Raw genomic sequence first — 27,371 nt, 5'->3', positions numbered from 1 at the left:
TACGTCATTTTCATCTTAGTTTGTTTGATACTAATAAGTAATATATTACTATTTATCTTATTGTGTGGAACTAATTTTTGTCTAAATGCGTAAATTAATTCTTATTTAACTTGGTCACACCATAACTTATGTACGAATACTTCGATTTCATTAACTTTTTATAAATTGCCTTATACTTAGTATTTTACGAAAATAAAACAAGAAAAATGAATACATTTTTTTAAAAAAAATGAGGAAATGGCATGAATATTAAGACTTCGTGTATTTAAAACTTCAAAGATTACATGTTTGACAATTAACGCTCTAAAGAATATAAAATGTATTTATTTCTAATACGTAAATTTTTGGTTTTAAATTGCGACAGATTTTCTAAAAGTAAAAAATCCATCGAGACTGCCATTTTTTATTTATTTGACAGTAATCTTTATTTTTTGGTCGACTTTAGGTAAAACTTTTTAACTCTGTCTCACCTGATGTTAACCGATGACGAAGTCTCCTACGTCTCATGATCGCCTAAAAGAAACAACGACTCCGATAGATTCTTTCATACCTTGGCTGTCCACACCATAAATATTTTATCAAAACGCTCAGTGCAGGTTTGAAGGCATACTCTACGAAATTCTTTTGATGATTAGATAAGATGGCTAGAATATTCTACACATAATCGGACTACATACAAAAAATAGTTCATGTACAATAGTAATTTGATACGTTATGTAAAAGTAAATAACATTAAAAAGCTGCTATATTAAGAACCAATTTTAAAAAGGAATCAAGATGGAAATAAGGTGATGTGCGAAAGATGATCAAAATGCTATGAATGATAGAAATTGTGAAGGATATATGAAAAAGAAGTTGTTATGAATGAAAGGAGAAAATTGAATAAAAAATGAAAATACTAAAAAAAAATATACATAATCCGATGTTGTAACGTCCTTGCCCTATACAAAAGGTGGGGGGAGATGAGAGGTGGTGCTATAAAAAACAAAAAAAATGTTGTGTAAATTTACTAGTACAGAAATAGGCTGTCGATCGTTGTTTAAACTAAATCGTTATTGCGGTTTGTACACTAAACTTACCCAAATAAATTGTAATGGTTATTGGTTACAAACACTAAACTACACGATAATCGATACATTCTAAAATCTTTACGAAACTAGATATTATATACAACTAGACATAGTAAGCAATCATATTTTTCAATAAATCACTATTTGCACTAAATTTATTGCCTATTTCAAGTGATCTCTTTTCATTTCATGTATAATTAAGAATAAATAAATAAATTATTCTTACAATCGAACTATGTACATCGATTTACTTTCAAGAATTTTCATTCAAAAAACCCAAAGGAATTTTTTAAATTTGTACACAAAATTTACGACATATTTTAATTTACTTAAATTCTACATAAAAGAACAAAAGAAATCATTTTTAAATTATTGTTGTTAAATATTACTATGATTTTCATAATTATAACTAAATTCAATCATCAATACGTATATATAGATCGTCCACTGTTGGACATACCCCCAACAGGGGCGTAGTACCTTCGTGTAGTAATAGTTCTAGTAGAACCTTCGTGAAGCTTCCGACAACCTCAATAAGACCGTGTGTCTACCTTGTGGATGTATTCAACGTACCATGTTCACGTAGTTTACCCATTACCTTCCTTGCTATATTAAATTTGGATTATTACCACATTAAAAACGAATTAAATTGAGATTCCTGATACTAGAATTACACGAGTAATCAGAGAGAGGCGTCACACTCTGCATATGCCACGACCCTTTTAAATCTTCTCAAAATCCCGAACAATGCGTTACAATAAAGCATCAGATTGTACGGCAAGCGGCGACGGGTATGCGCTCCCGCCGTTATAGCCAACTCTGCTGTGAAATTATCTCAATTTAGCCGGTCATTAGCGGAGTCGCGCGGGAGAGATATCCGGCTGGCCGGGTATAAATCTGAATTTAATGACCGGCCGCAACCGGTTCTATTATTTTCGAACAATGTTTCGGGGCACGTCCAATGTACGTGTGCTTTGTCCCTCGGGCGGGCCGTTTGCTTACTCCCGAGCAGCCTTCGCGACACGTCTGTCGGAAATTCTTCGGAAATACTTTAATTAAGTCTGTCTACGCTATTCTATATAGCATTACTCTATACTTACTATTGTTTTATGGCATTGTATTAAGTTTTACTGCATAAAAAATAATTAAAATTAACAATAGTTAACTTTATCCAATAAGCTACAGCTCTTTAGTTTGACTTATATAATATCCCTATCTGAGAAATTAAAAGTGACATAGACAACAACGACCTGTGAATAAAACCGTGGCACTCCGGTATATTTAATATCAAAAATTATTAAAAAATGCTCATAAAATGGTTGAATTTCTATTATATATCAAAACAAAGGGATCAATTGCGGGTTATTATCAAGAAAAAAAAATAAAATTATTAAAAAAACTATACCTCAGTTTAATATTTTAAATTACATCAATGAACTTTGATACCCTAATGCACTAAAAGAGAACCCAAGTCAATACAACAATGTTGACGTGATGCCTCTAAACAGTAACTTTTTTAGTCTCTTAAAAAATTGAAAGACTGTAATAAGATATATTTATTATTATATTATATATTTGACATCTGTACGACATAAGTACAAATTGCGCATTTTTTTTTTCGGTTATGATTCGTAAAATAAATTTTGAAAATGTAATTTTAAAAAAATAACAAATATAGTATAAGTATTATAAAATCAGTTATTTTATTAATTTTTTATCATTAAATCGATATTAAAACTACGATTTCACCCAAATATCACATTTTTTCATAGCACATATTAAAAAAAATGGATGTGTAGCAAATAAAGCGCTGACCTTTATAAAATCGTTTTCTTGTTCTATTTTTGAAATTTCATGCCGAGCGCTGCCTTCGATGTATGGATGTATTTTTAGCCTAACACTGTACCGAGGTCCACATACTGTCACGAATAGTGAGTAAATTAAATCGGTCTTGGGCATACTTTTTACGATATAGAGACCACAGTGTTTTTATTTTTTATTTTTATATCATTTTTTATCAAAAGAACGAAGTGATAAGCGTACCCGAAATCAACAAGCGGATTGAAGTTATAAAGAGGGACCACATATCTCAAATAAAAAATTACTGCTGAGGACTTGAGATCCTGATGTGGAAACCCAGTACCTGCAAATGAAACGTAGGGCATCCGTCTACAAGATGTCATCATTACATAGATTTACTTGTAGGTTACAGAATCCAATGCTTTGAAAGAAAAGATTATATTGAATCGACTTTTACCTTCATCGATTCCTTCACCAAACTTAAAATGATCTATCAATGCTACTTTGGAAGCCCGTAGAAAGATTAGTTTTTGACAGGCCTAAATGTTTCAGAGGTTATAGAGATATCGCTTTATATTTCTTGCTAAGTCTTTTAATCTATTCCTAATTATTTTAAATTTGTTAAGGTTTCTTATGTATTCTTCAGGTATATTTAGGTATATATATGTGTATACATATGTGTGTATATAAATATACCGGTACGAAAGTTGCAATTTACGTAGTCCATTTAGATATCATACAATAAAGTAGATTTAAAAACCTGTCTATCTATTCAGGCGTACTTTAAAAGATTCTGAAAGTTGCTAAAGTGAATTAAAAAGATTCTCGTGATGCCCCATTTTACCGTAAATACGCTGTCTATTTTTATACTTGACTATACATCGCTGGTTTCTATATGGATGACCTTTTACCGCTTTAACCGACTTTAAAAGAAACATTATCTACTTTGGATTTTCTTAAAACCCACAAACCCACATCCTCTGACCACCTTGTAGGAGGAAGTCTTATGTTTGACTTGTCTATCCATGACTCTAAAACCCAAAGAGTCTAGCGGCCAACCTTTCTGTGTGTTATTGGACCTCCCAGTACTATTAAAACTTGTAAATCCATTCGTCTATGTATTATATTTTTTATTATATTACTTTCATAAACCAATCTCCTAATCCCTTGTTCAATCTTGTAGATAAATTCCTAGCATTACCTTCTTAAAGGCTCGTTGAACAATTGTTAACTTCCACCACGTTTCATGGACATACATCAGACGAGACCTTCGTCTTTAGGCATTCAGAGATATTTTTGTTATTATGGCACCTGTTATTGGCCACCTCTAGTACTCTCCTATCTAATTTTAAGACAGGCCATTCACAAATTTTTAATAATTATTTTCAGTATTAAAAATATCGCACCTAACTTACGAGAGCATTCATTGTTAACTATGATCGGGCGATAAACGCACGCTTCTTTTTATCAACTAATATGCAACCTATCAACCTAATAAATAATAAGTTAGTGAACAAACTGACATTAAATATAAGGGTGACCCCGGCGTAATACTCTACATTGTATTTCATTTTATGCATCGCCTCTGATCCTTCACCGTGTACCTCGCTTTTTATTTTATTTTTAATGCTATCTTATTTTGTATTCTTATTTCTTATACTTATTTAACACAGGTTATCACATTTTGTCTAATATACAATTTTCAATTTATTTACATTAATTCTGTTTTACATATATTTCCGTATTTTATTCTTGATTAAAATTTTATTTTTAATGTTTTCTCAACTATTGCCTTTTGAGGAAAACCGTTTTTTGTCTTGATCGTCATTAATTGATGGAGATGTACTGAGAGATTTTAGACGAGAAGATATTTCGCAGTTTACCTATTAGTTATCATTACAGAGGACTTTATTTTAAAGTTAAGCCTTTTTGGGTAGGAAAAATGAATGGAAGTAGACATATTTGTAAAAAAGAAAAATATGCTATTAGCTCTTCGATGATTGTCATGGTTTGAATCAAGAAAAGCTTTAATTGACGAATGAGGTCTTAAAGTTCCCACCTTTAATCTATATATCAATAATTTATATTGTATTTTTTTATCGTATATCAACTCATAAAGTATCCAATAAATACTATAAATTTATTTATACCCATATTGAATAATACAATGATTTATTTTACAATAAAACAACATAAAGTGATACATATAAATAACAAATAACCGTTGTCCGTGCGTATGTTATATTTATAACAATTAGGCCGATTACATGGGATTATCAGCATGAAAATTCTGAAAACCCGATCGGCCTCTTTTAAATGAACATAAAAATTCATTCGTACCGGGAAAGCTTTCGCTCGCTTTGTTCAGTAATGCTGAAACTTTTTTTTTTTTCAGTTACTACAATTTATCGATATTTTATCGTACTTGCAATATGTTTCATTTAATACTGATTCGAACTACGGTGTATATATATTTTATTTTATTATATCTAATAAAAATTTGACGACGCTTCGCAATTTGACGAAGACAATATGATTACAAAAAATATGTAAATAAACGATAAAGGCGGTTTCAATGAGTTGATTTAAAATATTTTTTTTATAATTATAAATACAAAATAAAAAAAAATTCCTTACAAAAATATACACGAAAATAATTATAAATTGTATATAAATATTGTGTTTTGAAAGAATATAACTGTACGAACACAAATAAAACTGCAGATGCTTCGCCTGTATACGGCCATCGTTTGAAACTAGTCTATGTAATACAAAAGTTAAAATTTAATTAAAATTATTAAGTATAAACTTGTGTATTTGACTTCTTTGGGAATAATATTAAATTAATTTTAATGGGTATCAAACCAAAAATGAACAGTGGTTGCTCAGCGATAGAGAACTGACACTTGCGATCATAAGTCGCGGCTTCGATTCCCCGGATACAATCTTATAATATCTATAATATAAAATATATATAAATAATAAACAAAAAAAATATAATATCTTATATTATAAAATCTTATCATTTACACTTTGTGCATTAATTATATAGGCTTCCCATTACATATATGTTTTCGAAAGATGGGCAGCAGCGTCATTTACGTATCATAATATTATACAGCGTTCGCCATTCCGCCCGCCCAACGTGGCTATTATGGTATATCTCTCCATAGATATCTTAGGGAAAGGCCTAAGCCTTACAGGAGCGTCTATGGACTTAAAAGATCCAAAAAATTCGTAAATATCCTTATTACAATGAAAAGTATTTTATAAAATAATTAGTGGATACATTTATCCATCTACTGTAGTAATTGCGTTGATGATAGTGATAAAAAACACCTGAGTTTGTTGTCGGCTCTTCTCAGTACGGGATGAATTTAGAAATCATGTAGTTTTTAGTCAAGTGATGTAATGAGAAGTTCCATGTGATAGCTCTTTTAATATAACTAGTACTAAATAGATAAAAAAACGCGCTTTAGTTTGTGATGAGCTCTAAGAATGCTATTACAAGGGAGCGTAACCTAATTGGAATCTTCTTGAGGTTTTTTTTGTCATTACTTCTGTAGTAAACACCCCAACAAATTGTTAAGTTTTATGCATTCCTTTAAATTAATAATATTTTTGTACAAAAAGGCAAATTTTTATCTACACTCGTGAATCATCAATTTTAAATTATTAATAGTCAGTGTAAAAGCTACCATCAGCTTTGAAAGCTCTTCAGTTGAGAAGAGCCGGCTAAAAACTCAACAATCGTTATTATTAAATGAAATTTAACAATATTCAATGTATTTATAAATCCTGCTAATAAGTCAACAAACAAAGCTCTGATAAGTTAAAAATCAATCCGTTGACTTGTTTGCAATTGATATTGTTGAATAGCTTAACTTAGTTAAGTGTCTGTTAAGTGCCAATAAGTTAGGAAGTGGTGCAGTGGAGTAAGCGTGTGTAGCGTGTTCTTGTGTTGCAGGGGGCGCGAGAGGGCGGTGCGCATAGGCGGACTCAGGTAGAGTTTGTTGTGCGTGCCCTAGGCTGTTCTGTATTCACTGTCTGTCAAATAGCGCGCGCAGTGCGAGCGTTTCGCGTCGAACCCACCGGAGCGTGCCCTGATTTGAACACTGTACATTGTTTTCTCTTTTTTTTTATATTTCTTTATGCGTATTGAAAGTTTATCCGTTTAAATATAAAACTCGATGTTTCTATTATAAGTTGATTATATTTTTAATAAATATTACAATTATTATATTATTTTTTATAATATTTATCATAGTCTCAGAGGTTCGAATTTGTTTTCCTATCTCGTATCTTCATTTATGGAACTTTTATTTAGATAGTTTTGAGATAATTTAACTAAAAATCTATTTATACACCAATAAAATATCTAATAGAGAAAAATTTAGTAAAAATTCTCGGTGTTTTAACAGATTTCTAATTTTAACGATCGCCGTACTTAATGACGAAAATGTACAACGGCGATACAATTTAAGAGGCATTAATGATTTTAATTAATCCGTCGAAACTTAGAAAAAATTACAGCCTTTTTTATTTTTATATAGTTTTATTAGTGTATATGTATAGAAAAAGTTTAGTGCAATTGTACTTAGTTAAGCTGATCGTATTGGGTCCATCTGATCTGCCACGGCTCGGACCGCAGGGCAGGCTCCGTCGCACGACTCGGGTTCGACATGGAACGAGACTATTTCCGCTCACTCTGCACTTAGTGGACGTCGTGCCGTAAGACATATTTTGTTTTCGTATTCATTGTCAAGAGTTAATTAGTGTGGATTTATGTTATTTTGTCGTTAATTTTGAACTAAAGTTGTATACTATGAAGCCTACCGCAAAATATGCGCCAAATTGGCCCCTCCCTTTGATGAGCCGACATTTGTTAAATTTATTGATAACTGTCGAAAACTTTGCTCGAACGGAAGTCGCCCGAATAGAGCATTGAAGTCCCGAGCTAATTGAATTATACCCCCCGAGGGTTCCGTAGCCAGTATTCAATTGCCCGGTTCTCTCTATGTGCAGTTAAAATTTGTAACTTTTTTATTCGTTTCAATCACCTACGGAACCCTCTGCGTTTGTTACATCACCATTTAGTGTAATGTGCTAATTATGTGTTGGTCTGGATTTGAATTTTGTTCGTTGTTTCATTTTTGACTAAAACTGTGTGTTATGTGTTATATAGAAGCTGTGGTTGTTTTGTTGTGTCATCGCCAGTAAGGTGATGGTGGTGATGAAAGCGGGGTCGCGTGTCGGGGCGGCGGCGTGACGGTACCGCGGAAGCTTAAAGCTTTTTTTACTTCACCTTCAAAGCTTTCAAAGACCATATAAACAAAAACTATAATAAACTTACATTACCGCGACGCCTGTTTAGAAAGAAAGAAGTAATTTAAATAAATCAATATCTTGTTACATGTCTCCGCGAACTTTTACTTACCTATGTCATCATTTCTTTGTCAAACTTATCCCAACATTCAATAACACACTGAATCCTAATCAGTTACGAAGTTCGGCGCGTCTTGAATACACCTTACGAAATAAGGCACGTTTATATTAGCATCTTTATACTTTATTACGTTTTACAGCGACGCCTTTTAATTTGGCAATCGCTATGTGACCGTACTACTGAGTTACAGAAGATGTAATCCAGATAAATCAAAATTTGCAGTTGGTCTGTTTATTTGGTATTGATAAACCCGTCACTCTCGCGCGCCCGGTCATCATCGAACCGCACAACTCAATTTTGCCGGGTTACTTTTCGTTTCGTTTCATTTTTTTTATTACATTCGGGGGTATGCAATTGGCACGGAATTCTTTTTCAAGTCCGCCGCTCCACGCACCACCGCTAGGCTTATTGTGGTTTCGCTCCGCGCGGAATTTTCTGATAAAACTAATCATTTTCTCTCGCTACAGATCGGAAGCTGTTCGTTGGGATGCTCAGTAAACAACAGACGGAAGAAGATGTACGCCAACTGTTCACGCCATTCGGAACAATAGAGGAGTGTTCTATACTTCGCGGACCGGACGGCGCGAGTAAAGGTACGTTGCAGTTCAATTTACATACGAATTTCTTGTGGACCTCCATGATCACCAGTAGACGTGACGTAGATGGACCCCCCAGTACGATCGTTCGAGGACATTGCGGCAAACTTTAGCGCAGTCTTGTGCCTTGAAGTGGGCATCAATTATATGACAAGATGACTGTTCAGTTTTGTTGTACTCTCTGTACATTCATAACTTTGTTCATAGCGATAGTTTGTGTGTATGTGAGTGTAGGCGTATATGTGTGAGTTATTTCACAACGTGGCAAACAATGACGTACACATCGCCGAAGGCTTTGCGTATATCAAAAACTCACAAAGGTAATGACAAACAGTTCGAATTGTCAAAATTATAATTTAAAAATTAACTAAATAACGTAACTGCATTTTTTCAAATAGTGAAAATTTAGTGTGTGAATTTGCACTCTCAACTACTGCATAAAGTTATCTTGTTATAATCAAGATAATGTTAATATTGTGCGATAATTACCACCGATGTTAACCTTTTTTTAATCATTATTAAGTATACTATATTTTATCTGTGGCTTTCAACGTCATCATTATTTCTGCAGTATAAAGTTCATTGTTGTACATAGGCCCCAAAGATTTTTAATCTACCGTATTAGAAGACATTCATAAAGTCCTTTATCCATCTTGTAAAATCTATTAGCATAGCAAAATGCATGAAAGAATTCAACAGTCTTTATATTAAAATACACACAGTTATTTATTTTTGTACCGAAGAAACGCGTTCGTACAGAACGAATTCATTAACAAAATTATATATCTGTGCCATTCACACAAGTAAAAAAGTTTTATGTTAATGTCACTAGATGGCAGCAGTTATACAAAATAAGAAATATTTTTATTTTTAACTCTCCATTTCATCCTATAAAATAATAATAATTTTGTGAGTGTGATTTTAATTTAAAGTGACATAGTCTTGAATCGGTGGAAAGAGATTTATACAAGCGACAACAATTAGAGACAGAATTTTAAGACCTCCGCGCCGAAATAAATTTTCCGAGACGGTTACGTTTAAAATATTTACGTGGCATTGAAAGTGGATTTCACCTGTATTTCAAAGACGTATTTACTGGAGTCAAACTTTCAATACTATTACATTTTAAATATGAAACAATCATTTATATAATCATTATAACTTAGTATTCAACGATAACTTATTTACTACTTAAGCGTAAATGATCCAAAATTACCAAGCTGTATATTGAAGAGATTCATACTGAATGTAATTTGTAATAATATCCTACTACATTTTAAATATTTTTTAAAATAAGGATACAACTTGGGAATTTATCACGCTAACTGCTATGAGGACATTTGTGACAGTAACCACAAAAAAAACGAATATGTTGGTATCTATTCATAGATTAGAACGTGTTTGGATCCACTCTTTACTCTATTTTAAGTTGATGGAGGTCATTATGGAGGAGTTCAATTTGACTCTTATCTCTACCAAATTGGAATCTTCTCGCATTGTTCTCTTGAAAAACAAAGTTTATTACCTTGCATTGGTATAAATGGGAAAGTGATATTAAGAATTGATACATTATAATATTTACACAGACGTTGACTTAATAAGAAGTTTAAATTAAAAAATAGTACCACGTAATTTTTAAGTATTCTACTTTTATATCTAAATAACTGTGACATTGAAACTTTAATCTTAGAATTTTAATAATTTGTTTAAATCTTCGTTCTTTTTCATAGTACGCCTCTTCTTTTTGAAAGCTGTCAACTATGATTTCAGGGCAAAACAGAGATTTCGTACTTAAACTGAACCATCCCTGAATGATCAATGGAAACATTCATAAAGTTTTTAATAAAAAGTTTTCTAAGATCAAATTAAAATAAAGGCCACTGGTGCGTTTTCGGTGCGACTGTACCGGTTAAAGTGGAACACGACACGTCATAGCCGGCAGACGCGAGGCGTCTCGGTGTGACGCAACTTTAATTCCATTCCGCCGCCGCTCCGAATTCGTCGGATTTTAATTGAGTTTAGCCCGTAAACTCCGCAATAGCGCAACGCGGTTTGTTAGTCGCCTAAGCGGGGCTGTCTTTATGTACACATTAAGCTTTTTACGCCTTAAACGCCTGCCTATTCTGTCATTATTGAGCGATAAAGTTATTAAGTACAGATGTACCGAACAGCGCGGCAAATTGTTAATTCTCTTTAATTACCGACAACGCGGCGGAGGGCGATAAACTCATTTTTATGAGCTTCTTTGCGTTATGCTTGTCGACGTTTTCATTATGAATTGAGTGAGGCTTTAGTCCCGGCATTCAGCGTTTGATGCTTGAGATGGCAGACTCAAAAAAGCGCCTCGGGTCACATTAGCATTATCCGCGGAAGTGACTCGCCGGCATAAATGTGCTATTTTTTTTCTTTTGCGAATGCGAAAAAAATAAACGAGATTTGTTTAATGTCTGAGGGCAGAATAGCGTCACAAAGTAATCTGGCTTTTATTTATTTTATAAAAAATACCTTATACGTTGCTACAGCATATTATACAAGATGCGAAAATTAGTTCTAAATATATGAATATTAAAGAACCAAGATCACCAACATAGTTCGAAGAATTGCTTGTCTGAGATCCCATTAGGCGGGGAACATTGTTCGAGTGTCCGACGGACGATAGGGCTGAAAACTTACCGAGTGACGACCAGGAGCTTGTAAATACACAGCCAAGGCCGCGAGAAGTTACTGACTACGGTAAACTAGGTAGGTAGAGTAGATAAGACATCGTGGCGATCGGTAGGCGAGACCTATAGACCTAGGCCATTCAGGCGTGTACCGGCTGACATAATTATAATGATTAAATAGTCACGAATTTTTATTTAATGTATATTTTAATAATTTTAATAAAATAAATTAATAGTTAAATCTCCATTTTCCATGTATTGTATAATTATACTTTTATCGTGTCGTTTCTTTTCTAATCCATCTAAAGGTTATCTGTAAAAAACCGTGGTATGCGATAAGACTGCCAATCATAACTCTGACTGTTGGGATCGAAAGGTTCTTGAGTGTCGACTACGAGCCGGTAGGCGCTGCGGAAGTAGGCTTTACTGGGTAGACCGACTACATAGTTAAGGTTGTAGGAAGTCGCTGGATGTAAGCAGCGCAGTGTCGGTCTTTGTGGTGATCTTTGAAGGAAGCCTTTGCCTTGCAGTGGGCGTCCATTAGCTGAAAAAAATTAGACAAAAGTCACTTTTATACCATATATTATGTACATATTTTATAAAAAATAAAAGTTTTTTTATAAGTAAATAACATAATTAACTTAGCTTAAACTTGTAGCAATGCGTTTTATATATCTATTAGACTAATCAGTAACAGCTGCACGCTTTATATTCCCTAAACGGTGTCCGATATATGTCGATAGACGTCCGTTAAAACAGCCTCTTGCTGTGCACCCTGAACAGAATACTGGAATAGACAGATCTCGGCCATGTCTTGTTACATCTATGACTCACCTGGAATACAAATCATGTATTGAAACTAGAATTTAGTATTGTTTTTAACAGGCCAGTTACTCCTACAATAAAGTTAAAAAAAAAGTTTTTTTTTCAATTGCCCTATATAATAAATAAATACAGGACGATTGGAAATCGTTGTAAAATCTTTAGATATAAATCAATGATTGCATTAATAATGTATAACGTAATAATTATAGTTATAAAATTTTACAAAATAATGATGTGTCTTTCTTTCTCTTATATTCCACAGACATTAACGTCCGTGATTTTGTTTTCACAATTAAACTATTTCATATCAGAATTTTTTTGCTTATCATTCTGCATGTAAGTGTTTACTTAGTCTCTTAGATTATTTCTTAGCTTAAATGATAGGTTCTTAAATCATTGAATCGATCTGAGCCACTAATACAGGGACAATCAATGTGTATTGAAGCCTGGTTTTTGCGTTTTAAGATGTCTTCCTAAAGCCTTGACCCCCCTTGGTTCTCACATACGACCATTTAGAGTCCAAACTCTAGGAGGAGGACTACTTGAGATGCTGCTACCAATAGCAGCATCTCAAGTAGTCCTCCTCCTCTGTTCTATCGTACCCCACCACGGCATCCACATTAACCACGTTGGATTCGACTCCTTCTTCACTTCTTGCTCGTGACACAGGATCATTCCATGTTCCGTCGAGAAGCAAGACCTCCAATCCTCTACGTGTCACTAATATACAAAGTTGGCCTATAAATTTGGTCACAGCTCTTTCTTCGTATCTACTCCCCTTCAAGGTGTTTCAAGATGTACTGCCTTTTGACAGAGCTGCAATTCCAATAGGGATTCCCACCTATTTGCCTGCTTGAGTGTTGCAGGATATACCTAACCTTCTTGTGCCGTTTATTCATGAACAGGATGACAGTGTTAAACAAGTCCGAGAAGCTCCTTCAAGTAAGTAGGGACAAAGCCTTATTATAATTAATTATTGTTTACTATCTGTCGCTACAGGCTTTGTACAGCCAGTTGTTATTGGCCTATCGCATTTAAATTTAAAAACATTTTAACGCAAGATTTTTCAAAGTGATCACTATATACAGGATGATTAGAAATAAAAGTCAAAACTTTTAGTGTTAAGGTTTTGCTGACTAATTAGCTGTACATTAAGCCTTTTAAACCTTTTACTACAAGACTCCATGTAACTGACATATTTGTTCATAATCAAAAGTAGCCAGGTGATAATGGCGTGCTGACTGCTTTTACGTATATTTGTTTTGGCTAATATAAAAGATCCACTTTAGGATATTCTGCTATTGAACTAAACATTTATTTATCATGAAAATAACTGGTTTTATAATAATATTAGTCTTCATTATATCATACAGGCGTTGCCACAATCACGCCTATACTAAGGTTGATCGACATCGTAAAATTGCAGCGAAGCCGATCTCTTTACGGCGCTAGTTACGATCGAATCGTAAAATATCGACAATTTAGTTCACGCTCAGCTACGAATCTACGTTCTCTAGTGAGTAGAGACGTAGATGGGCGTTCGTCTGCGGCTGAGGCGGGAGCGGAACTGACTTCGTATCTACGTTTACGTGACATCTTTGATGTCGTGCCAAGCGTATTTAATCCGTTAATATTACCTGAGGTTACCTCCCATTGCTTGTTCTTTCACTTCGACTTTATTTTTCAAATTAATATATTAATTCTAGGTTTTTTAATTAAAAATAAATATACCCTTTTATATTTTGGTGTATTCTTCGATCTTGACTAGTATATGCGTGTTCATATACAAGTAGATGTATAACTCAGTACTCGGCAAGAAGTTTTAAAGCTCTTACATCTATTTTCAATCCAGAATAAAATAATCACTGTGTACATGTTACATTTTTTTTCTATTGAAATGCAACTGGCCTATTACTGTGAATATAAAATCTGCAGGTACAGATAATAACAATTAACTTAAAATTTAGTGGTTTTAATTTTTAAATATTATTCTATACTACAATCAATACATCTGAAATCATTAATTTATGGATATAGCTTAACACACATTAATCATCCGTTTAACATTTTTACATTTGAAACTAATCACCCTGTTTTTAAACTATTGTTCACTACACTATTGGTGTTTTCGTCAGTTTATCGTCGACAGCCGTGTGCGCCTTAGATCTTTGTTAGTTTCGGCCCCCAGAAAAATATTTCTTTACAAATCATAACCATCTAGATCTTGATGTATCACGTTAGTAAGCTTTTTTATATTTTTAAGTCTTTCTCCTTACAATCGTTTTATTACTATTTACTAAAATGAATTGAACTATATGTAACCATCGTGAATTCAAAATTGCAGTTAATTGGGGATCATTTTAACTGACAATAGAGAACAATATGGAAACTAGTTTTCAATTTGTATTGTTGATGAAAAATCCTTTGTAAGTTAGTATAATTTTAACCATATTTTATTTAATGAACCTTTTAAATTTATATCTCGATAATTTTGTGGTTATAGTACCGCATTATAGTAATAATAATAATTATTATAAAGCTTTATTTAATTCCATACAAATGATTTAAAATTATTAATTTTATATAACAGTTTTAATTTTGTACTAAGTTTGTATGAACCCCCTCCCATCTTAAAAGCCTCCTCCAAAGCTTTCCATTTTTCTCTATCTTTGACAACTTGGATCCACCCGTGACCTGCCGTAGCCACGATCTCATCAGCTCATCTGGCATTAGGTCTGCCTCTAGTTCTGGTATCTTCATTTTATACCCCTTTGTCCTGACCTGCCCTGCTCCACGTTTTTCGAAGGGAATAAGTAAGTGCATCTGTTATATACGTTTTTTGTGGATTGCAGTGATCCTTATTTTTTTTTAATTTTATATCCAAGTAGCTTGTCTTCATTCTTCTCCGAGTGGTTTTTATTTTGTTATTATTGTTCAGGTCAAACATCCAGGTTTGGCATGCTTAGGTGAGGCAAAGTAAAATCTAAGAGTCCATAATTATCCTCTTGAAAGAAGAAGATACCACAGTATACTGTAGCTTAAAAATATCATAAAGGGCTGATTTTTATTTCTTAATCTGGCATTGTGTGATCTATGGAATAAATTTACTCAATATTTCTTTAATAAAGTCTTTTTTCACCGTCCAATTTGAACACATTATATAAATACGACAATATACCACATTATGCAAAATTTAACCGATTACAGCTTTACATTGTAATATAATAAAAAAGCCTTAAAATAATAATTCTATGTATCCATTTAGTAAATAAAATATATCGAATGGTAAACACACATACAAAGTTATAATCAAAATATCTTTGACTTAGACTTGCCCCTTAGTAAAGATGTTCCTTACCTTACCTACTTTCGCTCGCTTGTCATGGGTGACTCAATTAACAAAACAGCCTTCAATCATTTTATATTACTTTTGCATCTCACGTATTCCATATGTTCAATTACATCTATGTTGTTGACTCTCTTTGATAATGAATAATGTGTTATATAATTCAGTTCAGTATTATATCAAGCTGAATTTTATGAAATGAAAAAAAAATAATAATACGATATTCTGAATAAAATCGAATTTACCAGTTCCTTGCGAACTTCAATCCGCTGTAATCGCATAATGCAGACCCTGTTAGTCCTTTTCGCTTTGCAAAATTCCGCTTAACACTCCCTGAGCCTATATAATCCTATTGTTGATGTGAAACAAGTGAAATGGGGTTTACGGACTTTCAACGCTTCAAGCTTCAAAACATTCTATGTAGCGTATCCACTGCTTTAACACTTATAAGAAAATTATTCTTAAAAATAATGAACTTTTTGTAGGTACGTACAAGGTTTATTTTTCTTTGATAACAATAACAATTCGACTTGTGATACAACTGATTTTATGACCTGTACTGTTTCAATTTAAAGGCTCCGTATATTAAGGTTACTAGGCAAATAAAGCACACTGTATATTAAAGTGAACAGTCACAAGCGGAATTACTAATAAATATACTGATATGAAATATCAAGTGGTATAGGCTAAGTATGTCCTCATGTTCAAAGTGAGCTTGCTCAATGCTCTTCAGTCTAAAATGCTTTGTAGGTGTAATTAAACACTTGCAAACATGATTTGTCAAAAACCATCAAAATATCCTACCTACATTTAATGCTTCTACATATTAGGGGGACCGGAAAGTAATGTCGTTTCTGCACATGTCGATATTTGATTGCCATTTGGTAGTTCATTGCGTTCTTGGAAGACTTTACAAACTAGATGACAAAAGGTTGTCGATAACGAAGGTGAATATATTGTTGATAGAAATAAAAACTTGTACAAAATGTAGTCGTGTGATTTGACTTAAGAAAACGACATTACTTTCCGATCTCCCTAATACATAGTTGCAAATAATATTTTACATACATTATCTATATAATCCTAAACTCTTTAATAAATTTAAAGTTGTGCTAGTTTTTTCAATAAATGGACCCGTTATTGGAGGATCTCTGGTACATTTTCCTATCTTAGGTACGCAGGGATAATATGCTCTTACAGTTAATGTCTGTTTGTTCACTAACTAATAAGTTCGATAGATGGATGAGAAAGAACATAGAATAAAGTTCACTACTAATAAACTAATTTTAGACAAAGAGAAAGATATTAAATAACAGAAATACGATTTTACAGCAAAGCGATAGAATATAAAGCAAGGTTTATTACGTTGCAAATGTGTTGGCAACAATCGCGGTAGCAAGAAGCGTGTGTCTAGCGCCCGAGCATAACTAACAATGGCGAGCGGCGGTCGGAGATAGCCGAAGTTGACCGATGCGCCAGCGCAGGCAATAAACGCTCGCGTAATTTAGGTGCGATATTTGCGTTATTAAAGGCACGACCATTTAGTTTGCGTCGTTTTAGGTCGTGACATTTTTAATAAATTTTTTAACTGACTGTTTTATTTTCATCCTTACCTTTTATCCTTCACATTATCTTCCGCACATCTTTCTTTTATTTCTCACATTATCTTTCAATCCTTTCCATATTTTATCTTCCTTTCTCATGTCACATTTCTTACGCCTTCGCCTCCAGAGTAGAACTTTTACATTTGTTATTTTTGTTTTATTCCTTTACTTTTTTTATTAAAGTACGCTTACCAAATTTACTCAAACAGTCGATTGCACTCTGTTCTTAAAATCAATAATTGGCTAAGTTTATTCGCAAATTGAGCATGGTTTTCTATAGAACTTCGCGAAAAAAAAAGGCGCTTTATACGTTCTACCATCTTACTTTAGTTATAGACAAAATACCTACATTATGCGAACAAGCAAGAAAGTTCACACAATTTATCAGAAATTCAAATTCCTCTTTAACTGAAGTAGTATAATGCAATTTAACAAAAGTTTCAACCGTAACCGCTATACCATGAGTTGGAAAAGCTCGCGTACCTAGTATGTGGTATAATGCACCGGTTACTAAGCCTCCCTTTGCGAAGTAGCTTGACTAAGTCTAAGTAACTTCATGATAACAATAAAACACTTACATACTTAGTCATTAACTGATTTTACTTATTATTATTACGTAAATTAAAGTTTAATTCTTATGACCACAAGTTTCTGATAAGTTGATTATTAATATGCTTGCATGCAGTTAGTTTTCAAATTGACTTATTTATTTGATTTTTATGGCATTGAAAATTTGTACACTAGGTGGCAAAAGGTTGTAGAAAACGAAGGTGAATATTTGTTGATTAGAAATAAAAACTTTTTAGAACTGTAGTCGTGTGAATGTGAATTTAACTTAGGAAATGACATTACTGTCGACGTTTATCGTGAAGATCAATTTTAGAAATAATTCTGAATTATATTCACTTTTTTATACTTCATAGGCATTGTCCGTTACAGTATACTCTTACAGGGGTAAAAACTTAAAAAGGTTGAATAAACAACTCGCTACTAGCTACTAGTAATATGTAGCCCATTAAGACATAGGTTTACATGCAGTACTGAAGCTATAAACGCTATCGGGAAAACTGAATCAGTAGATAACAGTGAAGATAACTTTCGACATACAAAGCAGTTGTACTAAACCTTTTGGAGATAAAAAATGCACACAATTTCTTCTTTGTAGTTAATTATGTCAGTATGTGATACAATTTTTCTTCAGATTTTTCTGCTTTCTGAAAGTTTCATAGAGCCTTTTATGGTAGTTTTTTTCGCTTTTGTAATTGGTTCAGTGTAGAAAGTAGGTACCTCCCTTTTACCTTCTATGTATACTACACACTAAACTACCCTTTAAGGTTGTGTAGTAGAGATCGCCTCGAGCGATTAAACCGCTTCTTGTACCTCCATACGAATTGTTCATTTTTTATTTATAATAAATAAATTTATTTTTAATAACGTATGAGTTAAATTATTCATTTATGAATAATTACGTGTCAATTCAGATAATGTTGAGTTAAAACCGTATACTTAACAACCATGTTACATTTGAAAGTCGTCAAAATTCAATACAGGAATATTTTTCAAACGCAAATCCAGTTTGATTTCGCAACATTCGCGCACCAAATAAACCCGTACGCGAGTGCGTCGGTCGAAAAAAACCCGCGATCCGGAACTCCGATACGAGGCGCAACATAATCGCGGCCTGACGAAGGGGATGCCCACATTTATTATTGTCCTTTGTGCGTGAAAACGAATTCGGAACTAGGTTACGGGGGAACGGGCGACAGGTTCGTATATGACACAATGTCGTCTCGATCAGAGAGCAATTTTTTATTTATTTATTTCGGGAACGTTAAAATGTACTGTAATTTAAATACTAATTTCAATATCACCGAGCTATGTATGTAATACTGAAATTAATCAACGAGTTTTTTTAATTTCAATTTTGAATAACTAGAGGTCAATAAATTTTGAACGTGTTTTTTTAAACACTCATCTCCTGAAATATTTAATGGAATCAGGCATTACCTTGTGGAAGTCTATCCTAAGTAAGAAAAGGGACCAATATTTAGCCACCTACGCACATGCAGTAGTAGTCGTGCAACAAAGTGCATTTATCGTAGTAATCGGTGTAACATAACTCCTGAGGGTGAAACACGTGTTAAGTGATTTGGCGGTGGCGGTTGTGTGATTCGCATTGTTTGCTGCATACGCATTTATCAGCGAGCTAGCGGGCGGTGCACTTTGTTGCACGACTACTACTGCATGTGCGGAAGTGGCTAAATATTGGTCCTTTTCTTACCCATCCCCGCATTTTGTTTTCGTGACATGGATATACATCCTCCTATTTTCACCTTCCTTCTCTCATCCTTTACAGTTTCGTTTGTTATTCCATTTTTCGTCCTTAACACTTTCCATCATTCAGCATTCATTCGACATACAGCATTCGCCCACATTATATTTACGCATGGCGTTCCCTTTTTCGCCACACTTCCTTTACATGGTTTTGTTATGTCTAATTAGACGTTACTACACCCATCACCCTGCAACGAAACCTTAAGAAAGTGTAGCAGCTCTTATTCTCTTCCAAAAGGGAAGAGATGTTGCCGCAAAGAAAGCTCCCTCCCACTCCCACTTCCAAATCAACTCTAATCTCTCCATATACAGGACAGCAAGTAATTACGCGCACCACGATCTGGTCCATCGCTGGGTCATAGGTGCACAAGAGATTCCCTTTGAGCTTAAACCTGTATAAGTACGATGAGAAAATTTTAAGCGTTGTCAGCAAACAAAACAGCACTTACAGTATTTATGCAAACCGTGATCAACAATAATTAGAAGTAACATTATATTGTAAAAAAGATTTACTGTAAGCCACTATATCAAATACTAAAAACATAATTTAACAGAATGCATAAAAATATAATTATATGAAAACACGCCATCTTTTATTCGTATATTAAACTAATATGGTAACAGTCTAGTCATCATTATTTCAGCTGTAAGATGTCCACTGATGGACTTAGGCGGTCCCCTTAGATTTCTTATAAGACCAATTGGAAAGTGCTTACATACAGCATTATCTGTCGGGAGTGGTGTCTGCGAGTGAAAGTCATACGCTTATACAATTTAAAAATGAATAAGAGATAATTGATCAAAATTATTAAAGAAAAACTTTTGATATGATGAAAATAAATTGGAAAACAAAGATTTACAACCTATGATTAAATTTGACAATTCGAGTCAAAAAGATATGATAACATAGTTTTAGAATAAGTTAAAACTAACGAAGCTGTAAAACATGTAATGTGTGATATTTTAGCAACTAGGTAAAAAAAGAAAGTCGATGCATAAAAGAAATTAAGTACTAAAAGAACGCTAGATAAATTGTAGAAGTTAGAAAAGAAATGAAAGATCACAAGAAGAATAACTATAATTTAAGTATAAATATGATTTGAAAAAAAGTTAAAAATGTCTTTTTCCCAAAAATCATACGATATACGATACGGTGTACTAGAGGTCCCCAAAATGAAATAATAAAAAAAAACTAAAAAACGGTCATCAGTTCTGCGTACAGAGTGGCCTGCTCATACCATATTATTTAATATAATAATAGTGTACAATATTTATACTAATAATATAATATTAGTAAATTATTTATTTATGAAAATAGAATCATCAGCATTAGTTACAATAATAAACATGTACTTATAATAAGGTATTATGATGTCAAAAATATTATTATATCACTTGTTAAAGTCAATAACAATATTTATCATCTGCGATTAGTTGGGAATCATCTTTAGTTAAACAATGTTGAACGTTCAAAATTGGGCAAGACTAATATTTAAATATAATTTAAGGATCCTTAAATGAGGATAATGCCAAAAGAGCCTTATTTACTAGAAATAGATCCTGATCCCATGCGATTCCATCGTGCAGTAGTTCAAGCTAAATTAAAAATATGGAAGAATATTAAAACTGTTTCTCTTAAACATTTTTTTATATTGATACCACTAAAATAATTTAAACAATTCACTACCAAACTATATTTCCGTATCACTTTCTTCCAACAATAAACGTCTAAGATAGCATCAAAAGCTTTTACTTCAATAGTTACCACACTGTAATAAAAACTAAAACCTTGATAACATTGGAACATTAAATCTTTTACTTTGACACGCAGAAATGGGAGTAGAAAATATTTAAGATATTTATTGCTGGTCAGTTTTTATTTTCAAGGATATGTATACAAAAACAAAATTTTTTATATTAACTTTATAGGTCTATAAAATATTTAAAGACTTAAAAATTTTACTAGGGCGATATTTACCTGATCAGACTTCTTAAGAAATATCCTAAGTATGTTTGAAACGCTTATTAAATATGAAATATACCTACTAGTTATCCCCTATACTTGAATAAAAACTTTTAGTCAAAATGTAACTTCATAGCCCGAATAAGTTAATATATAAATATATCCTATAAATGTAAACTAACACTAGTTTATAAAAACGTAAATTATGTTTCATGAATCATTTTATTTACTGAAATAAATTTACAAAAATTTGCTCAGAAGATATCATGTATCAAAGATATAAAATAATTTTTATTATAAAAGCACTTCCAAAACTTTTACAATTGAATCACTCATGAATATGGAATTTATCATGAAATTGAGAAACACTCGTGAGAGCACATCAGCCCGACGTCTGTCCAGATCTATGCAAATCGAATTACAAACAAGTGTATTTTAAGTGAAGCTTTTCTTAACTTTTATTATAATATTTACTGTTGACTTACTGACCCTGAGACAACATCTGTCGGATACATGAATAATCAATTTGAATCTGATTAAATTGAACAAGATCATTTTAAAAACTTGGTTTTATTTTGATGCGTTTTAATATACGTCATCATTATTTTATTTTATCGTGCGTAAATTTGTAATGCTTTTTCAATTGGCGACTTATAACTGGTCGTTTGAAAAAGATGGATGGAGATTTTCACGATTGCCTTTGTTATGCATTTATGTATAATACATTACAAATGAAAGCCGTGTTGATTTTATATAACAACCGACTACAAAGTATAAAAAAACTATTTAAAAAAATCGGTAAAATCATTCCCGAGTAATGCTTTTACCAAGAGATTCATTTATATATTACATAAGTGTTCATTAAATTTATGACAGAACAAACATTTGGATTGATTGTCATAAATGTGCATAATATCTTTGGTTGTCCATAGATATTATTGCCAACCAGACGACAAAAAAAAATATTTAAAATAATTACAAATAGAAAGTCTACCACTGTATACATAGCCTGTCACCGGCATGCATATTAAAAGAGAGCGAAAATCCCACCAATCGGAATAGAAGTCCTGAAAAAGTAAAAATGAGATAAGACAGAGAAAGAAGAAAGGGAATATTAAAGAGAAGTTAATCAGACAGACCAGATTGGAAAAGTTTTTTGGAAGTAATGATGTTGGTAACCTCACATATGTCACCCGAATATATTACGACTACGCCATGACACAAAACTTCAATGCGACATAATAAGTACTGGGCGAATTAATTAATAAAACACACCACATATCCATAATCATATAATATATAAAAGAATATCGTATAATATAGCAAAAGGCATCAGCGCTCACTTGACTTAAAGTGTTACTGAGCAAATAACACTTACAGACACTTACTTTTCAGAAGAGCAATATAGGTTTATAGGTTAATATAGGTTATCAGTAGTAAAAACAATTATTGTTTGTCCTCATTTTTACAAAAATACTAGTTATTCGCTGATTTTTAAAACATTATTATTAAAATATGTATCATTAGTAAATATATTCAGAAAGATATTTCATACTACATGTGTTTTTAAATAATTCGCCATCGTTCCAACCATAAGACGACCACTGTTGGAATCCCCCATGGATTTCCAATAAGATCGGTTGAAAGTTCCAGACCTTCACCAGGACACTACTTCCTGTTCTGCGCTATATATTTCATTATTAGATTAGTTTGATTTGCCAGCCTATTGATTTATGCTTGTTACATTAGACCCGTTAAATGAAAAATATAAACAAATATTTAATTGTCCTTTTCACCTTCATTTTTTTAACTTATTTCTTAGACATAATGTAAAATTTTTATTCATCTTTTTATCATTTCAATTGTGTATGCCCACTACTGGATATAGACCTCTGCCATATATTTCTAGTAAGATCAGAAAGAAACGGTTTGCATTACCATGACTTACTTGGACGTTATGACGATCGAAATTGTTTATTTTAATAAATCAATTAATATTTCGAGATAAATAATCAATTAAAAAAAGGTTCATAAAACGTAAGCGACCGTGTGTAGCATGGTTAAAGCCGAGAAGCCGAACATGTGGAGCGGAGTGGTAAAATTGAAATCTCATTGGTCGCGACAAGAGCTCGGACCCGCTGTCGGGTGATTCGCGCTATTTTATTGCCGGCCGCACCTCGGGGCCGCCATATTTCGGAGCCACCTACAATATACTTGTACGTGATAAATCACGGTAGTACTTCAACGCTTTGTTTTTCCTATTCCTGCAGTTACCACGAAATGTTTACCTTACTACGATGCACATATTTACGGTATAAATGTACATTAAAATAACATAAATTACATATTTTTTTTTTTGGAATTTATTTAAAGATTATCTAACATCCTTTATACTACTTGTTGATTTTGTCTTTTGTATATATTTCTGAGTATCCTGTTTCGCATTTTCACTATGGCTATAGTCCACTTAACTAACCATTTGTTGATAAAAAATACTCTAACAATAACATAGATATCATACAAAACATTGAAGGTTTTTAAAATTTAATTCTTTTTGGTTTTATTACTATTTTGATTTTTTTTTAATTTTAATTCAAAATCTAACATTTATCTTATAATTTAAGGTAGCAATATAGAAAAGGCAACGTCGAAACTATTTCGAAAATTTTGTACCTTATAAGGTATAAAGGTTATATACACGTGTCGTCATAAATGTTTTAAAATATAACATGAATTAAAATCAAATAGCTATTATATCGTACACAGAATTGCGCAGAAGCGTTAACGAATAAAATAGCCATAAATCATTTTAGCAAATTTACGAGCGGAAATTATAACTTTTTGGGTTACTTAGCGCAAGTTTCCGGCGGATTGATCCGTCAATTAAACGCTAAACCTCCTTGCGGTTGATTTGCGGTGCGAACGCCCCGCTGCGACATCGTAGCGGTCTCGTAGCGTGACAGCTGGGAAATTGCGTTCGGCGAGAGTGAGCAGTCGCCATTATACCTTTGTTCCATGTCGCAGTCGAGCACACGTTGTCAAAGAAACGTTGTTTGCGAAGATCGTTTGAGAGGCTTAAGTGGCGTTTTTACCTGGAAAATGCTTCATCGTTTTCCACCGCAAACGTTAAAGAGAACAATGTTTTTTCAATATTATTTTCATCATTATGTTACAAATCATCTTAGTATTTAAAAATAAATAACAACATAAACAACCAATGCATTAAAAAAACTTTAAACTAGTTATCAAAGGCTTTTATCGTTACATAAACTAAATAATCGTTTGATATAATGTATTATATTTGCTTTCATTTTTATAATACTTTACAGCCCGTCTTAATTAAAAGCTTATATCAGTAAAAAAATATTAATTAAATGTAAGCCGTCTTTCGAAAAAGTATTTATAAGTCATATATTTACAGTTTTGTGACGAAAAATCATCAGGCTCTCAGGCAGTCATAATAATGGGGTTGTTACACGTGGAAACACTTGACTCTATCCGCTTTATGTGAATAGCGTTAAATATGTCGTCTTTAGCTTTACCATGCCTAAAACTTTCATATTTTTGGAAACTAGACCTTATGAAATCGATAGATAATACCAAACCAGCCAATTTTTTTTTTCAAAAAGAAAAATGTAAAGACATGGCTCTCGCCGAAAGTTTTTATATGATAAGTTTAAACTAGCTACAGTTTACTACTTGGGTACAAAATGTTAAAAAAGATACATAGGAAAAATTTTGTTTTTTTAACATGAATTATTTGAAAAATCATGTAAAAAACTGACAATCTGTAAGAAAAAATATAGTTAGAAATGTAGTTATTGATGCACGTATGTGCAATGGCAGGTGACTGCAACAGTTCTCCGGTCGTTTGTCGTAGCACCGCAACTATCACGTAGCGCGGTCTACGGCGTAGCATATCGTAGCAACACGTAGAACAATACACGAGATCATATCCAGCAATTCAGACACCGACTCGTTATAGAAATTGACGTGTGGTAAAATTTCAAAATGAATTTTCAAAGATATTTTAAAGGATTTTCTCTTTGTTTGAAATTTGATCTGAACTTATATACTATTACAAGTAACATGACAAGAACTTATAAGAAGAAAGGATTTTCACTAATTTTGCTTACTACATAAGTATAAATAGATAAAAAACATTAGGGTGAACAAAAAATTTTTCCACTAGTTATAAAATAATTATTAAATAATATGAACGTATCTTGTTTACACAAGCGTAACATCTCTGGAAATATTTAAAATAAGTGTGCATAAATCTACAATTAAACTTATTACAGAATTATAAAAAATAAAAAATCAATCATGTATAATATCTATTTTCCTATGAATATTGATATTTTAATACCTAATGACATCTCTGTTGCATACGCTCGTATATCTACGAGTATATTCTAGATCGAACAGCGCCGTAGCAAACAAAATTACTCAACTAATTAGATGTACCGTCCTATATCGCGAGATAGGGTATACTAAGAATTCATATAAAAATACTTCAATCGTTGCTTACATAAATCACGAGGAGGGTAGAACGATAAATAAATCATAAGGCTGCTTTTGCTAAACCGTGGTTTTCACTCTAAAACCGTAAGACGCTGGCGGCTGTCTCTTCTGCATAAAATGTGGCTTGCCCTCAACGCTTCAATTGTTTACATATGTACCTAAAATTTAAAAGCTTTAAACACAATTCAAAATTTTATTTTACCTCCAAAACAGACGAGAAACTCAAAAAAAATAACAAATTAAATAATTTCCGGGATTACATTTTACTTATAAGCTTGCATCCTGAAAGCACTTAAAGCTCTTATAGATATTAAACGTATGTCCGTAACAATCATTATTCGGAAATGTACGTATGCCTTCCCAGGCTCTAGTGCTCTCAATCCGCTAAGCCTCTGTAAAATCGTCTATTGTTTTACATCAACTACGTCCGTTTTTAAAATATTATACTATGCAAAGCAAAACTCTTATAGAATATATCAGTTAAGTTATGTTTTTCTTATATTAGTAAACATATTTAAACCTGATTTTGAACAATATTTAAAAAATCAGAGGAAAAGTTTCGGTTATTTTTTAAGAGTGATATCAGGTTATGATCGTCATAGAAAGAAGGCTAGAAGGGTCCAGTTTGATAGAAACTAGAAAAAAATTTGGCCTCTTATTATATAACTTAAAGCAACGGAAGCAAATGAACTTTGATCTGTGAAAAAAGGCTCAACAAAACGGGTTTTTTACCTCTCATTTTGGTAGTTTTGAACGCAGGCCGATTTGTTTAAATCCTAGTGGAAATCTGACGTGCAGAGAAATATGATTTTTCACTCTAGTCACACTCAAAAAAATAAAAAAAATATCTTTATGTTATTCTGGAGGAAAAGAAAAGTGTTAAAGAGTTTTAATAATTTTTTGCTTTTTCCCTTTTTTAATTACATAAAAATCTTCCACGCATCCTAAAATAAAAATCAAAATGGCCTGAAAGGTTAAATGATTATTAAATTTTTATTTAATAAACAATTGATTATTTTTTATATTAAGATGATATTTAAATACAAATAAATTATTGACAAAAAATATATTTCACTTTTTCGTAGCACTTCAATAAAGTTACAATTAGAAAATTATAAGCTCGTAGCATTTGTTAAAGTGCTACAAGATATTGTATCAACAATAGTGTTAAGTATTAGAACTGAAACATGAAGCACTGTG

The 27,371-nt window shown here is 32.6% G+C and overlaps 1 protein-coding gene across 1 annotated transcript in view; it reads left to right on the top strand.

Moving 5' to 3' along the window:
• The first annotated feature begins 8,791 nt into the window (after window positions 1–8,791).
• bru3 (bruno 3) overlaps window positions 8,792–27,371 on the top strand; it is a 221,721-nt gene continuing 203,141 nt past the window's right edge. The window contains exon 1 of the mRNA XM_068776633.1: window positions 8,792–8,909. Coding sequence (XP_068632734.1) covers window positions 8,804–8,909 — 106 coding nt within the window. The 5' untranslated portion in view covers window positions 8,792–8,803. The remainder of the gene's footprint in view (window positions 8,910–27,371) is intronic.

The sequence above is a fragment of the Battus philenor genome, unplaced genomic scaffold (genome assembly GCF_028537555.1).
Source record: "Battus philenor isolate CCGP_79_NKW_IND1 unplaced genomic scaffold, ilBatPhil1.0.hap1 SCAF_12, whole genome shotgun sequence".
Classification (NCBI taxonomy): Eukaryota; Metazoa; Arthropoda; class Insecta; order Lepidoptera; family Papilionidae; genus Battus; species Battus philenor.
Note: the sequence above shows the minus strand (reverse complement) of the source record. Positions and strands in the feature narration are given on the sequence as shown.